At 49.0% G+C, this 18,485-nt stretch overlaps 1 protein-coding gene across 11 annotated transcripts in view; it reads right to left on the bottom strand.

The window, feature by feature from the left end:
• Positions 1-758: 758 nt before the first annotated feature.
• The window catches only part of TRIM9 (tripartite motif containing 9), a 135,143-nt gene continuing 117,416 nt past the window's right edge, over positions 759-18,485 (bottom strand). For 7 of the 11 annotated variants that reach the window (XM_054028014.1, XM_054028015.1, XM_054028016.1 and 4 more), the window contains 6 exons: positions 15,020-15,208; positions 10,417-10,458; positions 9,588-9,611; positions 8,041-8,344; positions 5,999-6,161; positions 759-2,912 (listed from right to left, as the gene is read on the bottom strand). In XM_054028014.1, the coding sequence (XP_053883989.1) occupies positions 2,850-2,912; positions 5,999-6,161; positions 8,041-8,344; positions 9,588-9,611; positions 10,417-10,458; positions 15,020-15,208 (785 nt within the window). In that variant the 3' untranslated portion in view covers positions 759-2,849. The remainder of the gene's footprint in view (positions 2,913-5,998; positions 6,162-8,040; positions 8,345-9,587; positions 9,612-10,416; positions 10,459-15,019; positions 15,209-18,485) is intronic. The other 4 variants (XM_054028022.1, XM_054028023.1, XM_054028024.1 and 1 more) reach the window with 2 other exon arrangements.

Here is an 18,485-nt window from a genome sequence, read left to right as displayed (position 1 = left end):
TACAGACTATTGTCTCGTAGCCCAGGGGCGTCCTCTGTTCAGAGACTTTTCTTGGGGTTATTTTGTCTTTGTAAATGCTCCAGCCTGCATCTGGGCCAGACAGTAAACACAGGGATTGCACTGGCCCCATGGATATTGAGTGTTCTCGGTGTTGATTGAGTCAGTTCTGAGACCTCCCCCGTCTCAGGTGGCAAGTTTCACTTCCAGCAGTTTGGGAGCACAATAGCCTACGTTACATCACTCTAAAATTGTTTCCTGTACGAACATCTTGCAATAACCATGAAGATCAGCTAGTTCTTAGCTTTCGGCAGGGACCCCACACGACGTCCTTCAATGCAACACTGAAAAGATGGTCGGCCACGGGGTAATATACTTGCCTGGGCATGTCTGCACAGCTGCCCCTGTGGGCTTCCCAGTGGCAGTTTCTGGAAAGGAAGTGGAGGAGTGAGTCCTACTGGCTCCTGCTCACTTCCCTCTCCCGTGTGGAGCCCACACACCAGGTCCAGCCTTGTTCGCTCCCTGTGCTCTGTGTATGGGGGGATCTTCCCAGGCCCCTCACACTCGCTTACCGACAAACTAGTCTCTGTGTCAATGGCACTGACGCACAGGCCTCCTTCCCGGGGTCACAGAGAACGCAGGAGGTGGCCAGCTGGCTTCTAAGTATCTCCTGCTCCAAACACAGGAAATTCTGTCACTATGGTAAATACCCCCAGTGACTGCACGAGGAAAACTGAAAGACACTCGGGGGATCCATGCGATTCTCTCATAAAAGTCATTTATTAGAACAGCAAACACTTTTCTTTAGTACAGCAGCTGTACGCAACTATGATTGCAGTACAGCGTAAACTACGGGTTACAAGTCACTAGAAATCTAATAAGCATCATGAACATCATCAAGAACTGGGAATATAACGACTATGAACAACGAGTCCACAGTGGCCCGGCAACTGAGTCTCATAAGAAATTAAACAAATAACAGATCAGCGTTGTCCTGCAACACAGCTCTTCTGTAGCTGAGATAAACTAATAGGTTTAAATGAACAAGATAGCACCCATTCAATAAATTAGGTAAACTTAATACTAGAATAACAATATAACAAATAAGAACATTCTAAATAGAATGGTAAGCACTAAAGGAAATGATTATCTATTTACATATGTCTTTTTGCTGGAACATTATTCCATTAGCTTCCCCTCCCACCCTATCCCCAGTTCAATTAACTATGTTTTTTCAACAAACTCAATTGCTTGGCAAATGGTGGGCAACAAAATGGAGTCTTTCTCCAGCCCCTGAAACTAATCTAGAGAGTGTCATCAACCAAAGGAAAGCGTAATAACATGCGGCATGCAGTCTCTTCACTACAGAAATGGGAAAAGTTAACGTTCTGGCATTTAAACACAGTGGTAATAATCTGTCGTTTTTACATGTGACATTTGTCTGAATTACCAGAAAGTTAAGTTTGTGAATGGAAGCAGAATGTTAGGCACAGGTAGGCATGGCAACAAGCATGTTTATTCCTGAGAATGTGAATGCCATGGACTGTGATTCTGACTCTCTCTTTCCTCTTCTCTCTCTGTTCTCTCCTGCTCCCCAAGTGATGCTAACCTCGGAACAGAATGAATCCTCTCTACGAAAAAAAGGACACTGTCGGGTGGTTTTTTAAGGCTAGGTTTTCGCTGTAGCTATAAAAAAATAAATGCTAATATCAAAAGGGCCAACTGCAGGCCCTGTGAGATATGGCAGCACCGTGTCAGCTGGCACCGTTACGTAGCGCGCAGTTTATAAAGCCACTGAGTGGGTGCAAGTGCTCGTCCCAAGTCCTCTGGCAAATCCGCACTGCCTTGCAGTGCCTGGGAACAGGAGGATGGTAAACAGCCCGGTCCATCTACTGAGCTAAACAGAAAAGCCTTTGAAAATGATAAATTATAGACCCAGAACTGTTCAATTAACATCTAATTATTCTGCTGAAACCAAGTGATCATCCCATCAGAAATGTAATTATCTTCTCCGGCTACCTACCCGTCTTAATTACAGTGGTCTGATGAAGCCCTGGCAAACCTCTTGGTATTTAAAAGTAATATCTTTGGGCCAAATCCTGCTCAGGGATGCACCGACTTCAGTGTGAACCACATCCACGCGTGAGGGAAGAATTTGGCCCTATCTGCTATAAAGGATATGACTGTCTCCAAATACTTGATGCATTCCACCTGGCTCTGTATAGACTAACTGGTAATCCAAGACCAATGTCTACAAATATGCTTGAGGGTACTCCACAAGAAAGGCCACAGGGAAAGAAACATCACTGGAGGTAATTTGACTGGCATCAGCAAATGCTTGCCCACAAAGGGCTCCCCCCCGCCCCGAGACTCTCCCTGGTTTCTTTAGACAGCATCTTTTGTCTGATGTATAACTCAATCGAAAGTTATTGGAAGGGTTTCACTTGCAATGGCAGCAGCTAAATTGGTCAACAGCAACCACACTGGTATGAAGAAATGAAAAGCCCACATTCAAAAATAACAGCAAATCAAAGCAATGACCCAAACCGAAAAGCTGACACAGAGTAACATCTCAGGCTATCTAGGTACTTTATCAGCCAAAAGAGCTAAACAGCAAAGCAAACGCGCACAGTACGGTGCCGGAGACGCCAAGCGGGTTTGCCGTGCGGTCGTGGAGTACGAAGACTGGAGAAGGCCAGTTTCTTCTCTTCTCGCTTTTGTTTTTGGTTTTCCCTGGTCTCCAGTTACCAGCTGACCAAAGATTCCCCGGCTCCTATGAGGTCTCTTCTTGACAAAGTAAAGCAGCTCTCTTGACTCATCCTGAGAAAAGGCAGCTGGCGTCAGTAGTCTCATCACTGCATGGATGCCCTGGAAGTATAGAATTCGGGGACCGGCAAACCAGTGTGGAGCGTCACCTGCAACGACAGCCCTGTTACCAGAGAGCAATCTGCATTCTTCCACCCCTGACTTTGCTTACGAGAGTAAGGGGTCTAAACACCATGTGCAAGAAGCACTGTGTGCAGCTGGCATTCTGCTCTGGCTTATCAGAGTGCCCTGGCTGCTCGGCTTGACTAGCGAAACGGGCTGCAGGCCACGGCGCATCAGGGCTGTGGTGGACCCGCAGTCCCTGGCGCAGGCAGATTGCCATCAGCAGCACACGGAGCCGCAGCGGGAGCAGTGCGAGAGGAGGGGCACAGAGCGCTCGGCAGGACACGCCTCTGGTGTGATTGGGGAGGCACAGGGGCTCCCTGACTGCATCTGGCTGATAGTGTATAACTTGCACCGTTCTCATCCCATGATGATTCAAGCTTTGTTTCCCATCTTTAAAAACCACCAGTCTTCCAAAGTGCCCAGAGGAATCTGTGCCGAGGAAAGGCCCCACTGGGATAGAGGGCAGCCAAATGTATTACTGGGAGCCCTGGCCCCCCAGCCATGCATCCTTCCCTTGTAATATTCATCATCTCCACGCCTCTCCTCCTTGTCCCCTCTTGTGGTATTCCCTGCTGCTGCCTCATGCCCAGTAGCAGGTTCGCTGCCTCCTCCCCCTTGTACCCGTGGCACCGCGAACGCCAGTGATGCTCTCCTGACGTCTTTGGCAGGCCTGTCCTGACACGGTACCTTTAATTCACACTCCTCTGTCCATCCCTGTGCAGAACCAAGAGCAGGACGCAAGGCAAAGGCCACAGAGCAGGATAGGCCGGGTGGCACCAGAAGAGGATCACCCACATGTGATCGGTAATAAGAGGAGCAGGGATCACACGACTGGGTGCACCGAGCTCAAGGAGAAAGGCTCTCTGGGGAGGCTGGGTCCCTAGAACAACTGTGGGCTCCAGGAATTCTGCCTGCCTCCCTGCCCTTAGCGCCTCTGTTGTGTTCCAAGGCATTGCTGGTCACAGCTGGTCTGCGGCAGCATTTTCTCTGGGCAGGAATATAGACATGGGAAGGGACTTTCCCCTCATTGATAACAGATGCAGCAATTGTGGCAGAACAAGGAGTATGCAATGGAGAGGATTTCAAAGGTACAAAAGGGAATCAGGCGCCCAACTCCCTCACTCCCCTTTGTGTCTGTGACAATCTCTGCAAATATACTGGAGAGAACTTTCTGTGCACAGATTTCATTACAGATACCAGGGAATATGGAAGAGCACTTCTCTTTCATCTGTTATGACACGCATATTAGAGAAACTGCTATTTGCTTTTCTCAGGAAAATGATGCACAAAGAGAAGACTTCATCAACCAACCAGAGAGACGGCCAAACCACTCCTGGATTCTGTTTAGGGAAAATATCCCGTCAGGTTGTTCTTGTAACTGGCTGACCTACAGTCTCAAAACCTATGAGGATTGCCAGTTTTTGTGAACAGCGTCACAGAGTCTGTAGCTTGCTTTGTTGTCTAGATCACTGATATGCATACAACTGTGTAGAGTTGTCCCTTCTCAGATTAATTCTCCTTTCTGCATAGTTTAATTCTCATATTCATCGTGGGAAGGAAGCGTAACTCGTTCTTTTACTTACAGAATAACGTAGGGGTTTTAGAGTCAAATTTACAAATGATTTTATCCAAAATAAAGTCTTCTGAATCCTAATAAAGCCATTTGAGTTACTCACACAGCTTTGGGGGAAAAGGATAATCAATGTCTTGAGTTTATTAGCAGTATTTTTATCAGCATGTCCTTGGGCTTCTCTATTATTTGGGGATTTTAAACTTTATCTCTTGTATTGATCTGTCAGGAAGCAATGGGGTTTGATAAATATTCTCCTCTCGTAGGACAAAGTAACGGATGTAGAGATGGGAATTAAACTCATGGAGCAATGGTGCTTGTATATGTGTATCACACCCATGTACACATACAAAGATACACAGACAAGTATCACAGAGTGTTGAACACACTGTCACTGCTCACTATAAAATCATAATCTTACTGAGGACTGCGTTGCTTAGCAACTTAATAATGGTACTCCGAATCGATCACCGGAGTCTCAGATTTCCATAAAATCAGGTTAACGCTGGATCAGCTGTGAAGAAAGGGCCAGACTATGGTTCTTAGAGGGCACGGAGATGGGGGATGCCCTTTATTTGGGCACAATGCTATCCCAGTAGCTGGGAAAAATTCAATCATCAGCTGCATTCGCGCCGCCTCTAGAAAATGGGACGCAAAGGCTCCTGCCACTGCTGCTCTCCTGCCACTACAGATGTGTTCCTGGGCAGGCTATGCCCACAACCTGCCCAAACAACATGGTGCAGTAATGTTTGCACTTCTAGCCAATTCCCCCTTGTGCTCAAGGGCCTGATCCAAATCCCTCTGAAGTCAGTGGGACTCTTTCCATGGATTCATGGGTGCTGGGTAGAGCTCATGGCTGCATTGTGTCTCTCTCTCCTGCCTAGGGAAGACCCATAGAGACTGGTGGGGGTATTGCCAGGGGGCAGCCCCAGGGTAAAGGGGCACCGGGGTCCGGGAGGGACACGGGGCCAGCTACAAGCGAGACACCAGCCTGCAGAGGGCGCCCAGGCTGGAAAAGAGCAAATTCCCTGAGATGACCAGCAGGAGGCGCCACAGGGGTGAGTCCCATGCTTTTACAGGGAGACTTTTAATAACTAGTGCGATTCCTGGAGGATGTTGATAAGGATGTTGATGAGAAGGCTGTTCCTGGCCAAGCTCTACTGAGCCAAAGGCAGTGGCGCTCCTGTTCTCCTGCCATCCATGGGCGAGAAGAAGCGCAAGGAACAAGCTATGTGCTGTCCAGAGGCACATCTTGATGTCAGTGGCTCACCAGTGACCTGGGTCATTATATTTACTCTTCCAAACTGCCCTGTTCCACAAAGGTTCTCACCCCTTCTAGCAGCTGCTGAGGTTTTTCTTACACTGTTGAGAACACTCTAGTGGATAAGAATGGTGCTAAATGTACAGAAAGACAGTGCTCCAAAGGCAGGAGCTCGCCACCAGGTTCGGACCTTTTCTATGCTGCTGCTGTGAAACCTCTTTCTCTGACAAAGCACATACCTGTACATTCCTGTTCAGACTGACGGCAGGGAAGAACAGGCCCTCCATGTTCTCAAAAGCCACAGGACCTTGCTGATCTTCATTGATGGAAAATGTTAGGGTCCTCCTGGTTAAGTCAAGGAGCACTCCAACTGTGGCACCTTTTGTTATTCCCCCTTCGGTCCTGTTGGGGAAAGAGGAAGTGAGATGATGTGCATCACTTAATGCCATGCTACAGCGTCTGTACGGAATGGCTTCCCTGAAATGCACAAAACAACACCCCTGATCAGAGCCAGATTTACACCTTACACGCCCCTAGGCATAGCATCTTCAGCGCCCCCACACCCAAACCTTCGTGTTTCACAGAGTTTTAGAGAGGTACGGCACCCCTAGAATGCCCCTAGGCACGTGCCTACTGTACCTAATTGTAAATCCAGCCCTGTCCCTGATTCCTGGCAGTCTCCAGTGAAACAGTGCAGCCTAAAAACACTTCAAGGGACAAATACACGTGTACACATGAACTGCACAATATTGTAGCCTAATGATGATGGGCCAGATTCTGCCCCTTGGATACACACACGGGGCTCCCATTATCTTCAATGGAAGCGTTGGCAGGGAGGTGTGTCTCAGGGCAGAATTGTGCCCCAGAGGACAATCACATAGTTTGCAGAGACTTGGGAAAAGACTGGCTTCTCTGAACTTTTAAAACTGCGGCTCAGCCATTCCTAAGGTGCCACCTGGGAAGTCAGTGGGTGTTTGCCAGGCTGAGGACCGAGTATGGATCCCCAAATTTGGCCCAAACTGTTTGTGGATTATAGAACCTATGACAAAAGAAGTGAGGCAACCATTACACAATCAGAGCATCTCCCGGAATCATAGACACTAGTGCTGTAAGACTGTGCCACACGCCGAAGTCTGGTGCTCCCCAACACATAACAAACATCCCACTCTGTCACCCCTTTTAAAATTCTAGTCGGTATTACTACTGAGTCTCACTTTTCACTTAGCAGCTGAGGCCCTGATCCAGCTCCCATTGCAGTCAATGCAAAGACTCCCCAACCCTATGGGTGGGTCCCAAGGGCCATAAAATAGCTTTGCACTGTACGGGGAACTCTTGTTTCCATGTTAAGATTGACAGTAACAATGGACAGCCTAATGGACACAACTTAATACCATTACACGTTCCTCCACCTGTATGGTGCCTGCAGACATTTCCCCTTGTTCCTTTCCCTCCAGATAAGGAAGTGTCATGGGGAATTATGTGGGGGGAGCACGTAGGAGACACAAAAGGGTAGCATGCTGTCACTTTAAAAGTATGGCAGAGCCACAGGTGCTACGAGACCTCTCCACAGCGTGTATTCTAAGATGGTTGCACATGCCAGTCTCATCTCAAACACAACCACAATTAGAATAATCCTCCGAGCTCAATGCTAATTGGCATCCAGGTGGGTCTCACCCATCTACAACCACCTACGTCACATGACTGGATGAGTAGAGTGCTTCCATCTATTCCGCTGGTCGAGTGGTGGCCAACTGCCCTCAGTCATTAGCCATACACTACCAGTGAAAGGGCGGAAGAGCGTGTGGGAAGAACGCATTGCTTACAAAATAAGTGTACTATCCTGACAAACTGGCTTGCACGGAAAAATGGAGACAGAATTTCTACACCTCGGTATAGCACTCCGGATGGTATAAAAGCGATAAAGGTTTATTGGCACGAGTGTGGGATGAGTGCCTTACTCACGAGTGGTGAAATGTTCTGCCCGGATAGACGGATGAATGTTCAGAGGACTAGGAAGCAGAGATAGACGGGGATCATTTCATTCTTAGCACAGTAGGTGAAGTGTTCTTGTAGCTGGTACAGCACCAAGGATGTCTGAACTGCCCCTAGTTTATGCTAAGCATAAGGACTTCACCTTAGGCTCTAGAGAGCAAATCCATTCCCAGTGTACGTTTGTGCAGCTGCCATTGAAGGAGTAGCTTACATCAGGGTTGAGTTTGGGCCTTGATCTCTGAGAGAAAGAGAGTCTAGAGAAGACCTGATTCCAGGGTTTGTGGCATACCTGTTGGTGTGTGAATTGTTGTGCATGAACCAGCTCCGGTTATTGTCCACATACATTGCCCAGGCTTTGTCGTCCTTTCCTAGCATGACATCCTTGAGGACATCAACACGAGCCACGCCAAAGGCCGGGTCTGGGTGGTTATCGTAACGATCGATCGACAGCTCCCAATAATGGAGCCCTTTGGAAAAGCCAGTTTTCCCCAGCACAACCCTGTCATCATAGCTGTTACAGGTGACAGTCAGGTTGTCATTGGAAAAGAGGATGTCAGAGTGTGCAGAGCCGGGATCGAACGAAAACCAGGCCACTGGAAATACACAAAGGATAGCTGTTTAGTACGGCTGAAACAATCCATTCCAGCAACAAAGCCACACAGAGGGGATGAGAAGCACCACGCGCCACCTTGCAGGAAGAACGCTCAACCATGAGGTTCAGCAGTGGCCTTAGGCTGCGCTTATCACCAAGTACAGTAGGGAACCGGCTCACTATAACCTCAGAGGAAGGTAGAGAGAGACTGGACTGACTCAGTAGAATTTACCCATGGGAGAAGGTCTCCTTGCTCAAAAATTATCCCTGTGGGCATGGAATCACTGATGGAGGCTATTGCTACCTAGGCCTGGTAACTGGCAGACCAGCAACACCAGAGTCATGGAGCCTGATCCTGCAAACTTTTACACAAAGGTTGGGGGTTGTTATGGTCTAGTGGGTAGGGCACAGAACTGGGATGCTGTAGAGCCTGCTTCTATTCCTGACTCTGCCACTGACTTGCTGTGTGACCTTGGGTGAGACACCATTGATTCCCTCCCATCTGTCGTTGGTCCTATCTATTTAGCCTGTAAGCTCTTCGGGGCAGGGACTGCCCCTTGCTACATGTTTCTACTGCACCTAGCAGACTGGGGACCTGACTTTGGTTGGGCCTCTAGGTAGTCGTGTAATACAAATATTAATAATAGTTACTCTTACGACTAAAGATTACTCATGTGAGTAATGCCTTGCAGGTGCAGGTTCAGTGTGGGAAGGGGGATTAAAGTTTAGCAGACACTCTGTGTGAGTGTGTGTGAGGGGGAGTGCTTGCAGGTCTAGTAATCAACAGCACACACAAAAATCTACATTGACCGACAGATTAAACAACAGCGAGTAACCTCCCTAGAGAACCTTCAATCTTATTTTTATAAAATCTAGTTCATATGAGCTCTGGAAAATGTTGAGAACCTCTAGGAATCAGCATGATTGCCGATTTAAATACACTGCGATTGGATACAGTAAACCGGACAGGTAGAACATCACCTTTTTGACAATACACAGAGTAACAGAATGTCATAAACCACTATCCAAAGCTTCATAGGTGATTTTTTCCTCTCCTGTGATCTTTTGTGCATTTAATGTAGTTCAAACTGACATATCCACAACATAGTCTCACACCTGGACACATATTCTCACCCAAGTAAACACTGCTTGAAAATAAAACAGATTTATTCATTGATTTACTGAGTCTTTTCACAAGCTAGCTCACTTACTGGTTTTATAACTCAATATAAAGGGTTCCATACCTGCCACCAGTTTTTTAATGTCAACTGTTGTCATTCCAAATGAAAGGCATGCAGGAAAGAAACAGGAAGTAAAATTGGCATTTATTAAAATAAAGAATTCAGAAATCTTTTTTTTGCTCACATACTTTTCCATGTACTGCATGAATCTTTTTTTTCCCCCCATGTCCTGAAATGTGTGTATACATGGACTCACCATGAGCCTGCATTGTAAATGAAGTGCGCGTTAAACTACACGGTGCATGAATCATTTGTGAATTTAGCTGAGTTGGGTCATCTTAAAAGGGTTTGCTTTTTCCAAAAAGAATTAAGGGGCCTGATTTTGCAAGCTGCAGAGCACTTGCTACTCCAACAGAAATTACCAGGAAATGCAAGTTTTCAGCACCTGTAAAAATCAGACCCAAATTCCTGATTCAGCCACGTCAATGTCTAACTTTGAGTGCATGAATAGTCCAATTAGCTTCAATGGGACTAATCAAGTACTTAAAGTCTGACACATGCTTAAGTGCCTTGGTCAGGTGGGGTCCAAATGTATTTTATTTTAAGGATAAGAGTTTGATGGGGAGTCCATTTCCACAGCCCAGCTTCAGGTTTCTCTTTAAAACCAACAAGCGGAAGAACTTAAAATGCCTTTAACACCGAACCGAAATGACCATTCCTCATTCAAATCACTGGGATGGAATTTGAGAAACAGGGTGCAAAGTAGGAAACAGTCTTTGATTATAGTGAGCTGTTTATTTACTTTGTCAAAAAAAGGCTTAACATACACATCAAATATAAAAAAACGACCAACACAAAGTAAGAACCACTTAATTGTAATAAATATACTTGCCTAATTGAGAGTAAGGCGCTGACTGTGTCTCAAAATTGCATCCTATAAAGAGATACTATATTTCACACATCAAAGCTAAGACGTAACAACCAGTCTCACAAAAAATACTTGTAAACACTTGCAAAATTATCCATTTGGTCCAATCACTTGAGGCCTGATTCATTAAAAGCCAAAGACCATGTTCAAGATTTTCAAAAGTGACTAGTGATTTTTGGTACCCAACTTAGAGACTTCTGGAAGGGGTCTGATTTTCAGAAAGAGCGGCACACTTACCCTCTGACAATCAGGGCCCTTTAAAGTGTCTCAGGGTGGGAACCTAAAAACCCAAAGTATCCAAAATCAGTTGACACTTTTGAAGATCCTGGCCCCTATTTTCATTAGAGTCCAAGGGATTGTACTGGCATGTGAAAAGGAGCCTCTAGCAGCAAAAAAATAAATGTTTTCCCCATTCAGTAAATCTCCTTACACGCTGCATGTTCAAAAATACTGTCCGCGACTTCCTCTGGGGAAAGAAATCGGAACAAGATGGGTAGACAGCATCTGACTTAGAGAGAACTCTCTCCAGTAAGACGGAGAATCTCTAGTTATTCTGAAAAAATCATTTGAAATCCACCCCAAAAAAAGAGCAAGTGGATTAAGACTGACCGAGTCCTTGATCACTTTTCATGTTAACGTAGGTGGCTTTCAGGTAGCTACATAACTCTAGTTTAGCTATTGCCGTATTTTAAGAGTAATCGTGCTACAGTGAGAGCTAAGCGTCATTATACGACATTACACTGAGCATTTACTGATGGCATTTGGTACTCATGAAAATTAGAGGCTGACCACTGAGTAGAGCCGGAGTGAGTGTGTGCAGGTGCTATGCAACCTCCTTCCATAGTTCCCGTGGCATATCCTGGAGCTCCTGTGTGCAGTCAGGAGACTGCTCTAACTACTGGCTGCCGACAGCTCCAAAGGGCTGACACAGGGGATTGCATAGTGTAGGAGTTCACCACCCATGTCCCTCTTTTCCCTAATGGCCGGGAAGGACATGGTGTAAAACCCTCTATATTGGCTGTATGCGAATGGAGGATTCTCCTTGCACTGGGGTAACCTGACTAGGGCCATTTTCGCCAACTCTATAGCCAGGTTCTGCCAGCATCGCAGGGCAAAGTGGCTGCACCGCACCAGAGAATCGGGCCCAAATGTATCTAATTTGATAAAGAAGCTATTGTAGCTTCATACAAACTGTTCTTCCCTTATTACTCCTTAGCGATTTATCGAGAAAAGGGGATATTTTTGCATCTGGGGGAAAGAAGAACCAGCATGGGAGTGATGTGATCCCATCTTGTCAGACTAGTTTAGGGCTGGACTGCTCCGGATGGGTCTGTGACTGGTTTCAATCGATTTGCATGCAAAAAATGGAGGTGTTTTCTCTGTGCCAATGTTTTCCTCTAGCACATTCACACCGGTCCCTGCAGGCAGGGTACATCTTGTATATTTCTCATTGAACCTCACGCTGCACTTAACTCCTGCTGGGTAACGATGCAATGGCTGCTGTGGCAGTTTTAATGAATCGTGCCCTGTGCCCCCTTTCGAAGGGTTTTTTTTCAAGGTTTCTGGGCTCTACTGTAATACAAATTAACCATCAGCAGGACAAATAAGAAGAAAGTGGTTAGATGGGTTTGTAAAATCCCAACCCCTGTCCCCCACTCCCACCCGCTTCCCAGACCTCAGCCTGTGATCCCAAAGATACACACTCCACATACAGGTATTGATCAAAGCCGTTACAATAGATCTCGGTACATTGGCCACAAAGTCAAAACGTCCAATAACAAAACGTAGTTCAAGCCAGCAGCGCACAGCAGTACAATGAACAACATAAAAGCACAAAGAAAAAAGGGTTGCTGACAGGGGGTGGGGGCCCCTGTATGTTCTGGCAACTGTCATGCTGCAGCATTCCTCATTCCGAGTTGTGAGATGGAAACAAAATAAAAGGGACCCCACGCTCCCCTTGCTTAGCCAGAGTAAGTTGGGGGTTATGCCACTGGAGTGACACTGGTTTAAACCCGGCACGGCGGGAGAATGAGGCCCTGGGAGCTTTAGAAATAAGAAATGTGCAAAAATTGGTCTCCATGATTATGAAATAGCACCAAAGAGATCGGCTATGCCTGCCGCTCCTTTGCTAGTCGCTGTTCACCGCAAGGTAAAGGAGACTCTGGCTGCACTGTGCACAGTGAATCAGCCTAAACCAGGGGTCTCAAACTCAGATGACCTCGAGGGCCGCATGAGGACTAGTGCATTGGCCCGAGGGCCGCATCACTGACACCCCCCAGTTGCTGCCCTGGCCCCGCCCCCACTCCACCCCTTCCATGAGGCCCCGCCCCTGCCCCGCCTCACCTCATCTCGCCCCTTCCCGTCCCCCATTCCAACCCCTTCCCTGAAGTCCTCACCCCAACTCTGCCCCCTCCCTGCCCCCAGGGGGTGCAGGAGGGCTGTGGGGTGTGGCGGGGGTTCAGGGCAGGAAGTTGAGGTGCAGGAGGTGTGCAGGGTATGGCGGGGGCTCTGGGCAGAGAGTTGGGGTGCGGGAGGGGTGAAGCAGGGGGTTGGGGTGCAGTGTGTGGCCAGGGGCTCCAGGCAGGGGGTTGGGGTGCAGGAGGGATGAGGGGTGCAGGGTGTGGCAGGGGGCTCAGGGCAGGGAGTTGGGGTGCAGGAGGGGTATGGGATGCGGCAGGGGGCTCCAGGCAGGGTGTTGGGGTGCAGGAGGGATGAGGGATGCAGGGTGTGGCAGGGGGCTCAGGGCAGGGAGTTGGGGTGCAGGAGGGGTGTGGGATGCGGCAGGGGGCTCCGGGCAGGGAGTTGGGGTGCAGGAGGGATGAGGGGTGCAGGGTGTGGCAGGGGGCTCAGGGCAGGGAGTTGGGGTGCAGGAGGGGTGTGGGATGCGGCAGGGGGCTCCGGGCAGGGGGTTGGGGTGCAGGAGGGATGAGGGGTGCAGGGTGTGGCAGGGGGCTCAGGGCAGGGAGTTGGGGTGCAGGAGGGGTATGGGATGCGGCAGGGGGCTCCAGGCAGGGTGTTGGGGTGCAGGAGGGATGAGGGGTGCAGGGTGTGGCAGGGGGCTCAGGGCAGGGAGTTGGGGTGCAGGAGGGGTGTGGGATGCGGCAGGGGGCTCCGGGCAGGGGGTTGGGGTGCAGGAGGGATGAGGGGTGCAGGGTGTGGCAGGGGGCTCAGGGCAGGGAGTTGGGGTGCAGGAGGGGTGTGGGATGCGGCAGGGGGCTCCAGGCAGGGTGTTGGGGTGCAGGAGGGATGAGGGGTGCAGGGTGTGGCAGGGGGCTCAGGGCAGGGAGTTGGGGTGCAGGAGGGGTATGGGATGCGGCAGGGGGCTCCAGGCAGGGTGTTGGGGTGCAGAAGGGACGCGGGGTACGGGCTCCGGCCTGGCGCTGCTTACTTAGAGCGGATCCAGGGTGGCAGCACCGCGCACCGCGGACAGGGCAGGCTCCCCGCCTGCCCTGTCCCCAGCCCCACTCCGCTCCGCTCCAGGAAGCGGCTGGAGTCCCTGGGGGGGGGGAGGGGAAACGGCACCATGTGCTGCTCTTGCTGCTCCTCCAGGTACTTCCCCCAAATCTCCCATTGGCCGTGGTTCCCAGTTCCCGGCCAATGGGAGCTGCAAGAGCACGGAGCCCTCTACTCACCTCCCACCCGCCTGCCCGGGGCTGCAGGGACACACAGTAGTTCAGCCGCTTCAGGGAGTGGCGCGGGGCTCGCGGCAGCACGGGGTAGGCGGGGGGCATGGGGAGCTTGGCAGGCCGCACGAAAGAACCCCGCGGGCCGCATGTTTGAGACCCCTGGCCTAAACCCTTGTCACAAACCACTAAGGCAAGGACTATGGAGGCAGGCAGGGTACCTGGGGGGGCTGTGCTTACAACCAACTGCCCTGCACGCTACTCAGAATTTTAGTCATGTTCTTTCCTCCCCTTTGCAGAAAAAGAGGCTTTACATATCAGAGGGCCTGACTTTGACAGGCGTTGAGCACCCACCACTCAAAGTTAAGTCGGTGGGAGCAGCAGATACTCCGCACCTTTAAAAATCAGACTCGACAGTCCTCAGATGAGAAGAGTTGTGTTCCTCCCCCCCCCAACTCCCTGCTTGCTTCTGTGTTTTTTAACCTCTCTTTTTAAAAAGGTCTGTTGGGTTGAGGGTTAATCGACCAGCCTTCGAAAGAGTTGCAATGAACAAATCTTACGGCAGCAGCTGACTTTCCTGGAACCTTCCCGTACCTCCCCAGCATTCCCTTAGCGGCGTGTGCCAGTGCTGTTCCCGTCATTCCAGCCCGGCTCCTCCCTCGCTCATAATAGCTGTCGTATAAGGAACTGTGCACTGACCCGGGGCTTGCTAATCAATGCCGTTAAATGACAGCGACAATGGTATTGTTGTTACATAGAAATATACACCACAAAGCTACATCATCCAAATTCCCTTCACTTCGGGAGCAGGCCACTGACAAACAGAACAACTTATCCCCCTGGCATATGAATGTCATGGGAAAAAAACAAAACAAAACAAACAAATACTTCGGAGCTGCCCAAAAGCACAGATCAAGAGGAAATGCCAGACGTGCTCAGCTCACCGGCTGAATTCAGAGACTGCAAAGAAGAATGCAAGCTCAGCGGGTGGGACGAGGATCTTAGCTCAAAGTAGGATCTCCCCGAGAAGCTGGGTTGTAGATTAAGTGTGGAGGAGAAAGGACTCATTCTACGGAGCTGAAATCTTTCCAAAGGCACTGGAAAAGGGAGGGTCTGTTCTTCTGACTCTGTGTCTAAACGTAAGATCAATGCAAACCCCACATCAGAAATCTGCAGGCTGACTTCAGACCGTTACCGGAGCCGAGCCCCCGGTGCAGAACGCAGACACTTTAACATGCATAGGCTGTGCATGCAGGAGGACACAGGAAGTTCTGGAGCACAGATACCACTCAATAATACCGTATCATTGACGCTGTAACCAGTAAACATATTTGAGTCTTCAAAAACATCCCTGTGGAGCTGAAGACAAATCTGATCAGCTTTTCTTAGGCTAAATCCTATTTTTAGCAAATTCTGGAAGGCATCACAGTACTGTATCCCACCGAGGGAGATGCACCTCTTACCACACCCAAGTCCCAGCAGATGTATTTTACATGCTATCATATACTCTCTTGTTAGGGTGACCAGACAGCAAATGTGAAAAATCGGGACAGGGGGTGGGGGGTAATAGGAGCCTATATAAGAAAAAGACCCAAAAATCAGGACTGTCCCTATAAAATCGGGACATCTGGTCACCCGATCTCTTGTCCATTATACTCAGCAGAGGAAAGGGCAGGCTGTGGAGGTTTTGTGTTGGGCTGGTAACCTGTCAATGCAGTTTTGCAAGGCTGATCTAAACTGTGTTACTAAAAGTGCCCTCAAAAACCTACCTCACCCAAAGGGGGTACAGGATGGTGTGTTTAACAACATCAGAAGGGCCATACTGGGTCAGACCAAAGGTCCATCTAGCCCAGTATCCGGTCTTCCGACAGGGGCCAATGCCAGGTGTTTCAGAGGGAATGAATGGAACAGGCAATCATCGAGTGAACCATCCCCCGTTGTCCACTCCCAGCTTCCCATCTTGGCTAACAGCCATTGTTGGACCTACCCTCCATTAACTTATCTAGTTCTTTTTTGAACCCCACTATAGATTTTGTTTTCATAACAACCCCTGGCAATGAGTTCCACAGGTTAAGAGTTTCTGGATAACTCTGCATCTATCAAAACACACCTGATCCTCCCAATAGGAGTTTTGTTAGGAGTTATCCCTGTGACCTGAGGGCCTGATCCAATGGCCACTGGAGTTGCTGGGAGTCCTCCCATTCACTTCAATGGGCAGCGGATCTGTCTCAGAGTGACTGCAGGCTACCACGCTGTATAGGTGAGATTTCATTGTCCCACCATGGCAACCCAGGTCCTTTATGACCACCCTACTCCCAAAGTGCACTGTCATTATCCTGATGCCTGCCCCGACAGCCTTTCCACCCGTCATAGGCAGGCAGCTGTGAGCAGAAGCTCTTGATGAAGCTGTAAACATCCCTTGTCTGGTGATTCTGAAGGCTTGTGATACCCGTGGGAAACCTAAACTCCAACCCTTCTTCTAGTTTGCTTACCTGTCAGAGGACTTCACCGTAACCTGCTCCACCAGAATGGGCTCCATCGTTCAGAGCCAGCATACAGCAGCCTGTCCTAGCACAAAGCCTTACACGGTAATTGGTTCTTACGGTGGGCCCTGTATGTAGCCCCTGCTTAGTCTAAATTCTTTGGAATCCAAAAGCGCTTGGTCGAATGAGAATAACGAGTGGATAGAAAAGGCAGAGGGACGCTGGGCGATAGCAGGAGGGAAGGAGGAGATGAGATCTAAGCATAAGGGTCTGCAGCATGTACACCAGCCTTAAAGGGTATTTGAACTTTTGTGTCTGCCAACCCTATGACAGGGTAACAGACGTGAAGCTTTGGAGAAGGCTGCTGTGCTCTGGCACTCAGTGTCTGGATTAAATTCTGCTCTCACACAGAGTCACGCTGTCACACTTCTCTTAAGCCAGCTCTAAGATCGCCATCCCCAGCAATACTGCTCCCTACTGGGGAAGGCAGGCTGCCAGTCATTCCTGTTGTGTTCTAATCCTCACCTTCTGCACTGCTCAGGGAATCCGAGTTACCGCTTGCTCTGCCTGTCCTTTGCCCTCATGAAAAACTGCTGTTCATGTGAGGGTCTGCTTGTGTCCTAATCAGATCTGAAGGTTTCACAGAGCAGTGCAGTAGAACCAGGCCGTTCTGTAAGACCTCTCTTGGAAGCTGGTTTTACTGGAGCGCTAAAACCGCTATGAAATCACCTACTCTGGGCACCACAAAGTTAAGAAAAGACAGGCCGAAAAATAAATCAGGGGGCTGAACCTCATCCAAGGATCTCATCAGCAACCAAGGACAGAATTAAGTCAGGCTGGTCCACATTTACAGTACCAATGCCCTGTAAACCTGCTAAGGGAGGGTCACATAAATTGTCCTCTGAGAACAGATAGGCGAGACATCTGCTTGGATACCTCTCTCTAGGGGTACCCATACAATAACCCGCCACCAACTTGGGGAGACGAAACGATCTCAAGCTATCATGCAGCCGCAATTGCGTTCAGTTCCTTGCTAACAACAGCAGACAAACTGCTGCCGTTTTTAGGTCGGATGGTTAAATATGGGGTATGTGGCTCTTCATCTCTGGGAAACAAAAAGGCTACTTGGAGAATGTTTTTGCTCATCTTGTGGGACTGTCTGCTTAAAATGGCTCTGTGCAATTAACATCCTCATCGCTAGGAGTCCATCCGGCCCCACTGCAGGCATCTAGCATGACCTTTAAAAGAGCAAATTGTCATCTCTTAAAATGGACAACAAAATTGCCCTTTAAGACAGCCGAGAGTATGTTTATCAGGATTGTCTGTCTGTCAGATTTATGAGGTCCCTACCACCTTGGGAATCTATTGCCTGGGAACGGTCCCATTGGCTTCGAGGAACATTCTCATGCATGTGCTTACAGGTCAGCATGGGCTGAAGTACTGCGCTGGATCGAGGCCTCTGTCTACAGATGCCCTATTCGTAGATACTCGAATCACTGAGGAACCTGCCTTGAAACTCAACATTTTTATTTTACACAACACTCCCTGCCAAACTCCTGCAGCATGGACCATCCTATTCTTCATGCAGGGTGAAAGTGCCCAAAGAGATACTAGCACATTGCTACCTCCTCCCCCCCGCGGTGAGGTTTCCCCAGAACGTCCCCTCTGAGCCTCCTGCCCCACTTGCTCCTCACACTGTCTCCCTAGTTAAGAGAGAAATTTTTTTACTGCTTCTGTGGCTGTACTACAGGTAGTGGTGGGGGCATGGCACATGAAGCCCCATGGTTCCCTAGGGTCTATTTCAATGTGCACTGAAGTCAACAGAAAGACTCCCTTTGACTTCAGTGGATTTTGGATCAGGCCCTATATGCCAGAGCTGGAAATCAGTAATTAAACAAATGAACCAGACCTCCAAGTGCCTTCAGCT

This window comes from Malaclemys terrapin, chromosome 4 (genome assembly GCF_027887155.1).
Source record: "Malaclemys terrapin pileata isolate rMalTer1 chromosome 4, rMalTer1.hap1, whole genome shotgun sequence".
Lineage (NCBI taxonomy): Eukaryota > Metazoa > Chordata > Testudines > Emydidae > Malaclemys > Malaclemys terrapin.
The sequence above is the reverse complement of the archived record's forward strand: the minus strand, read 5'-3'. Positions and strand labels throughout refer to the sequence as shown.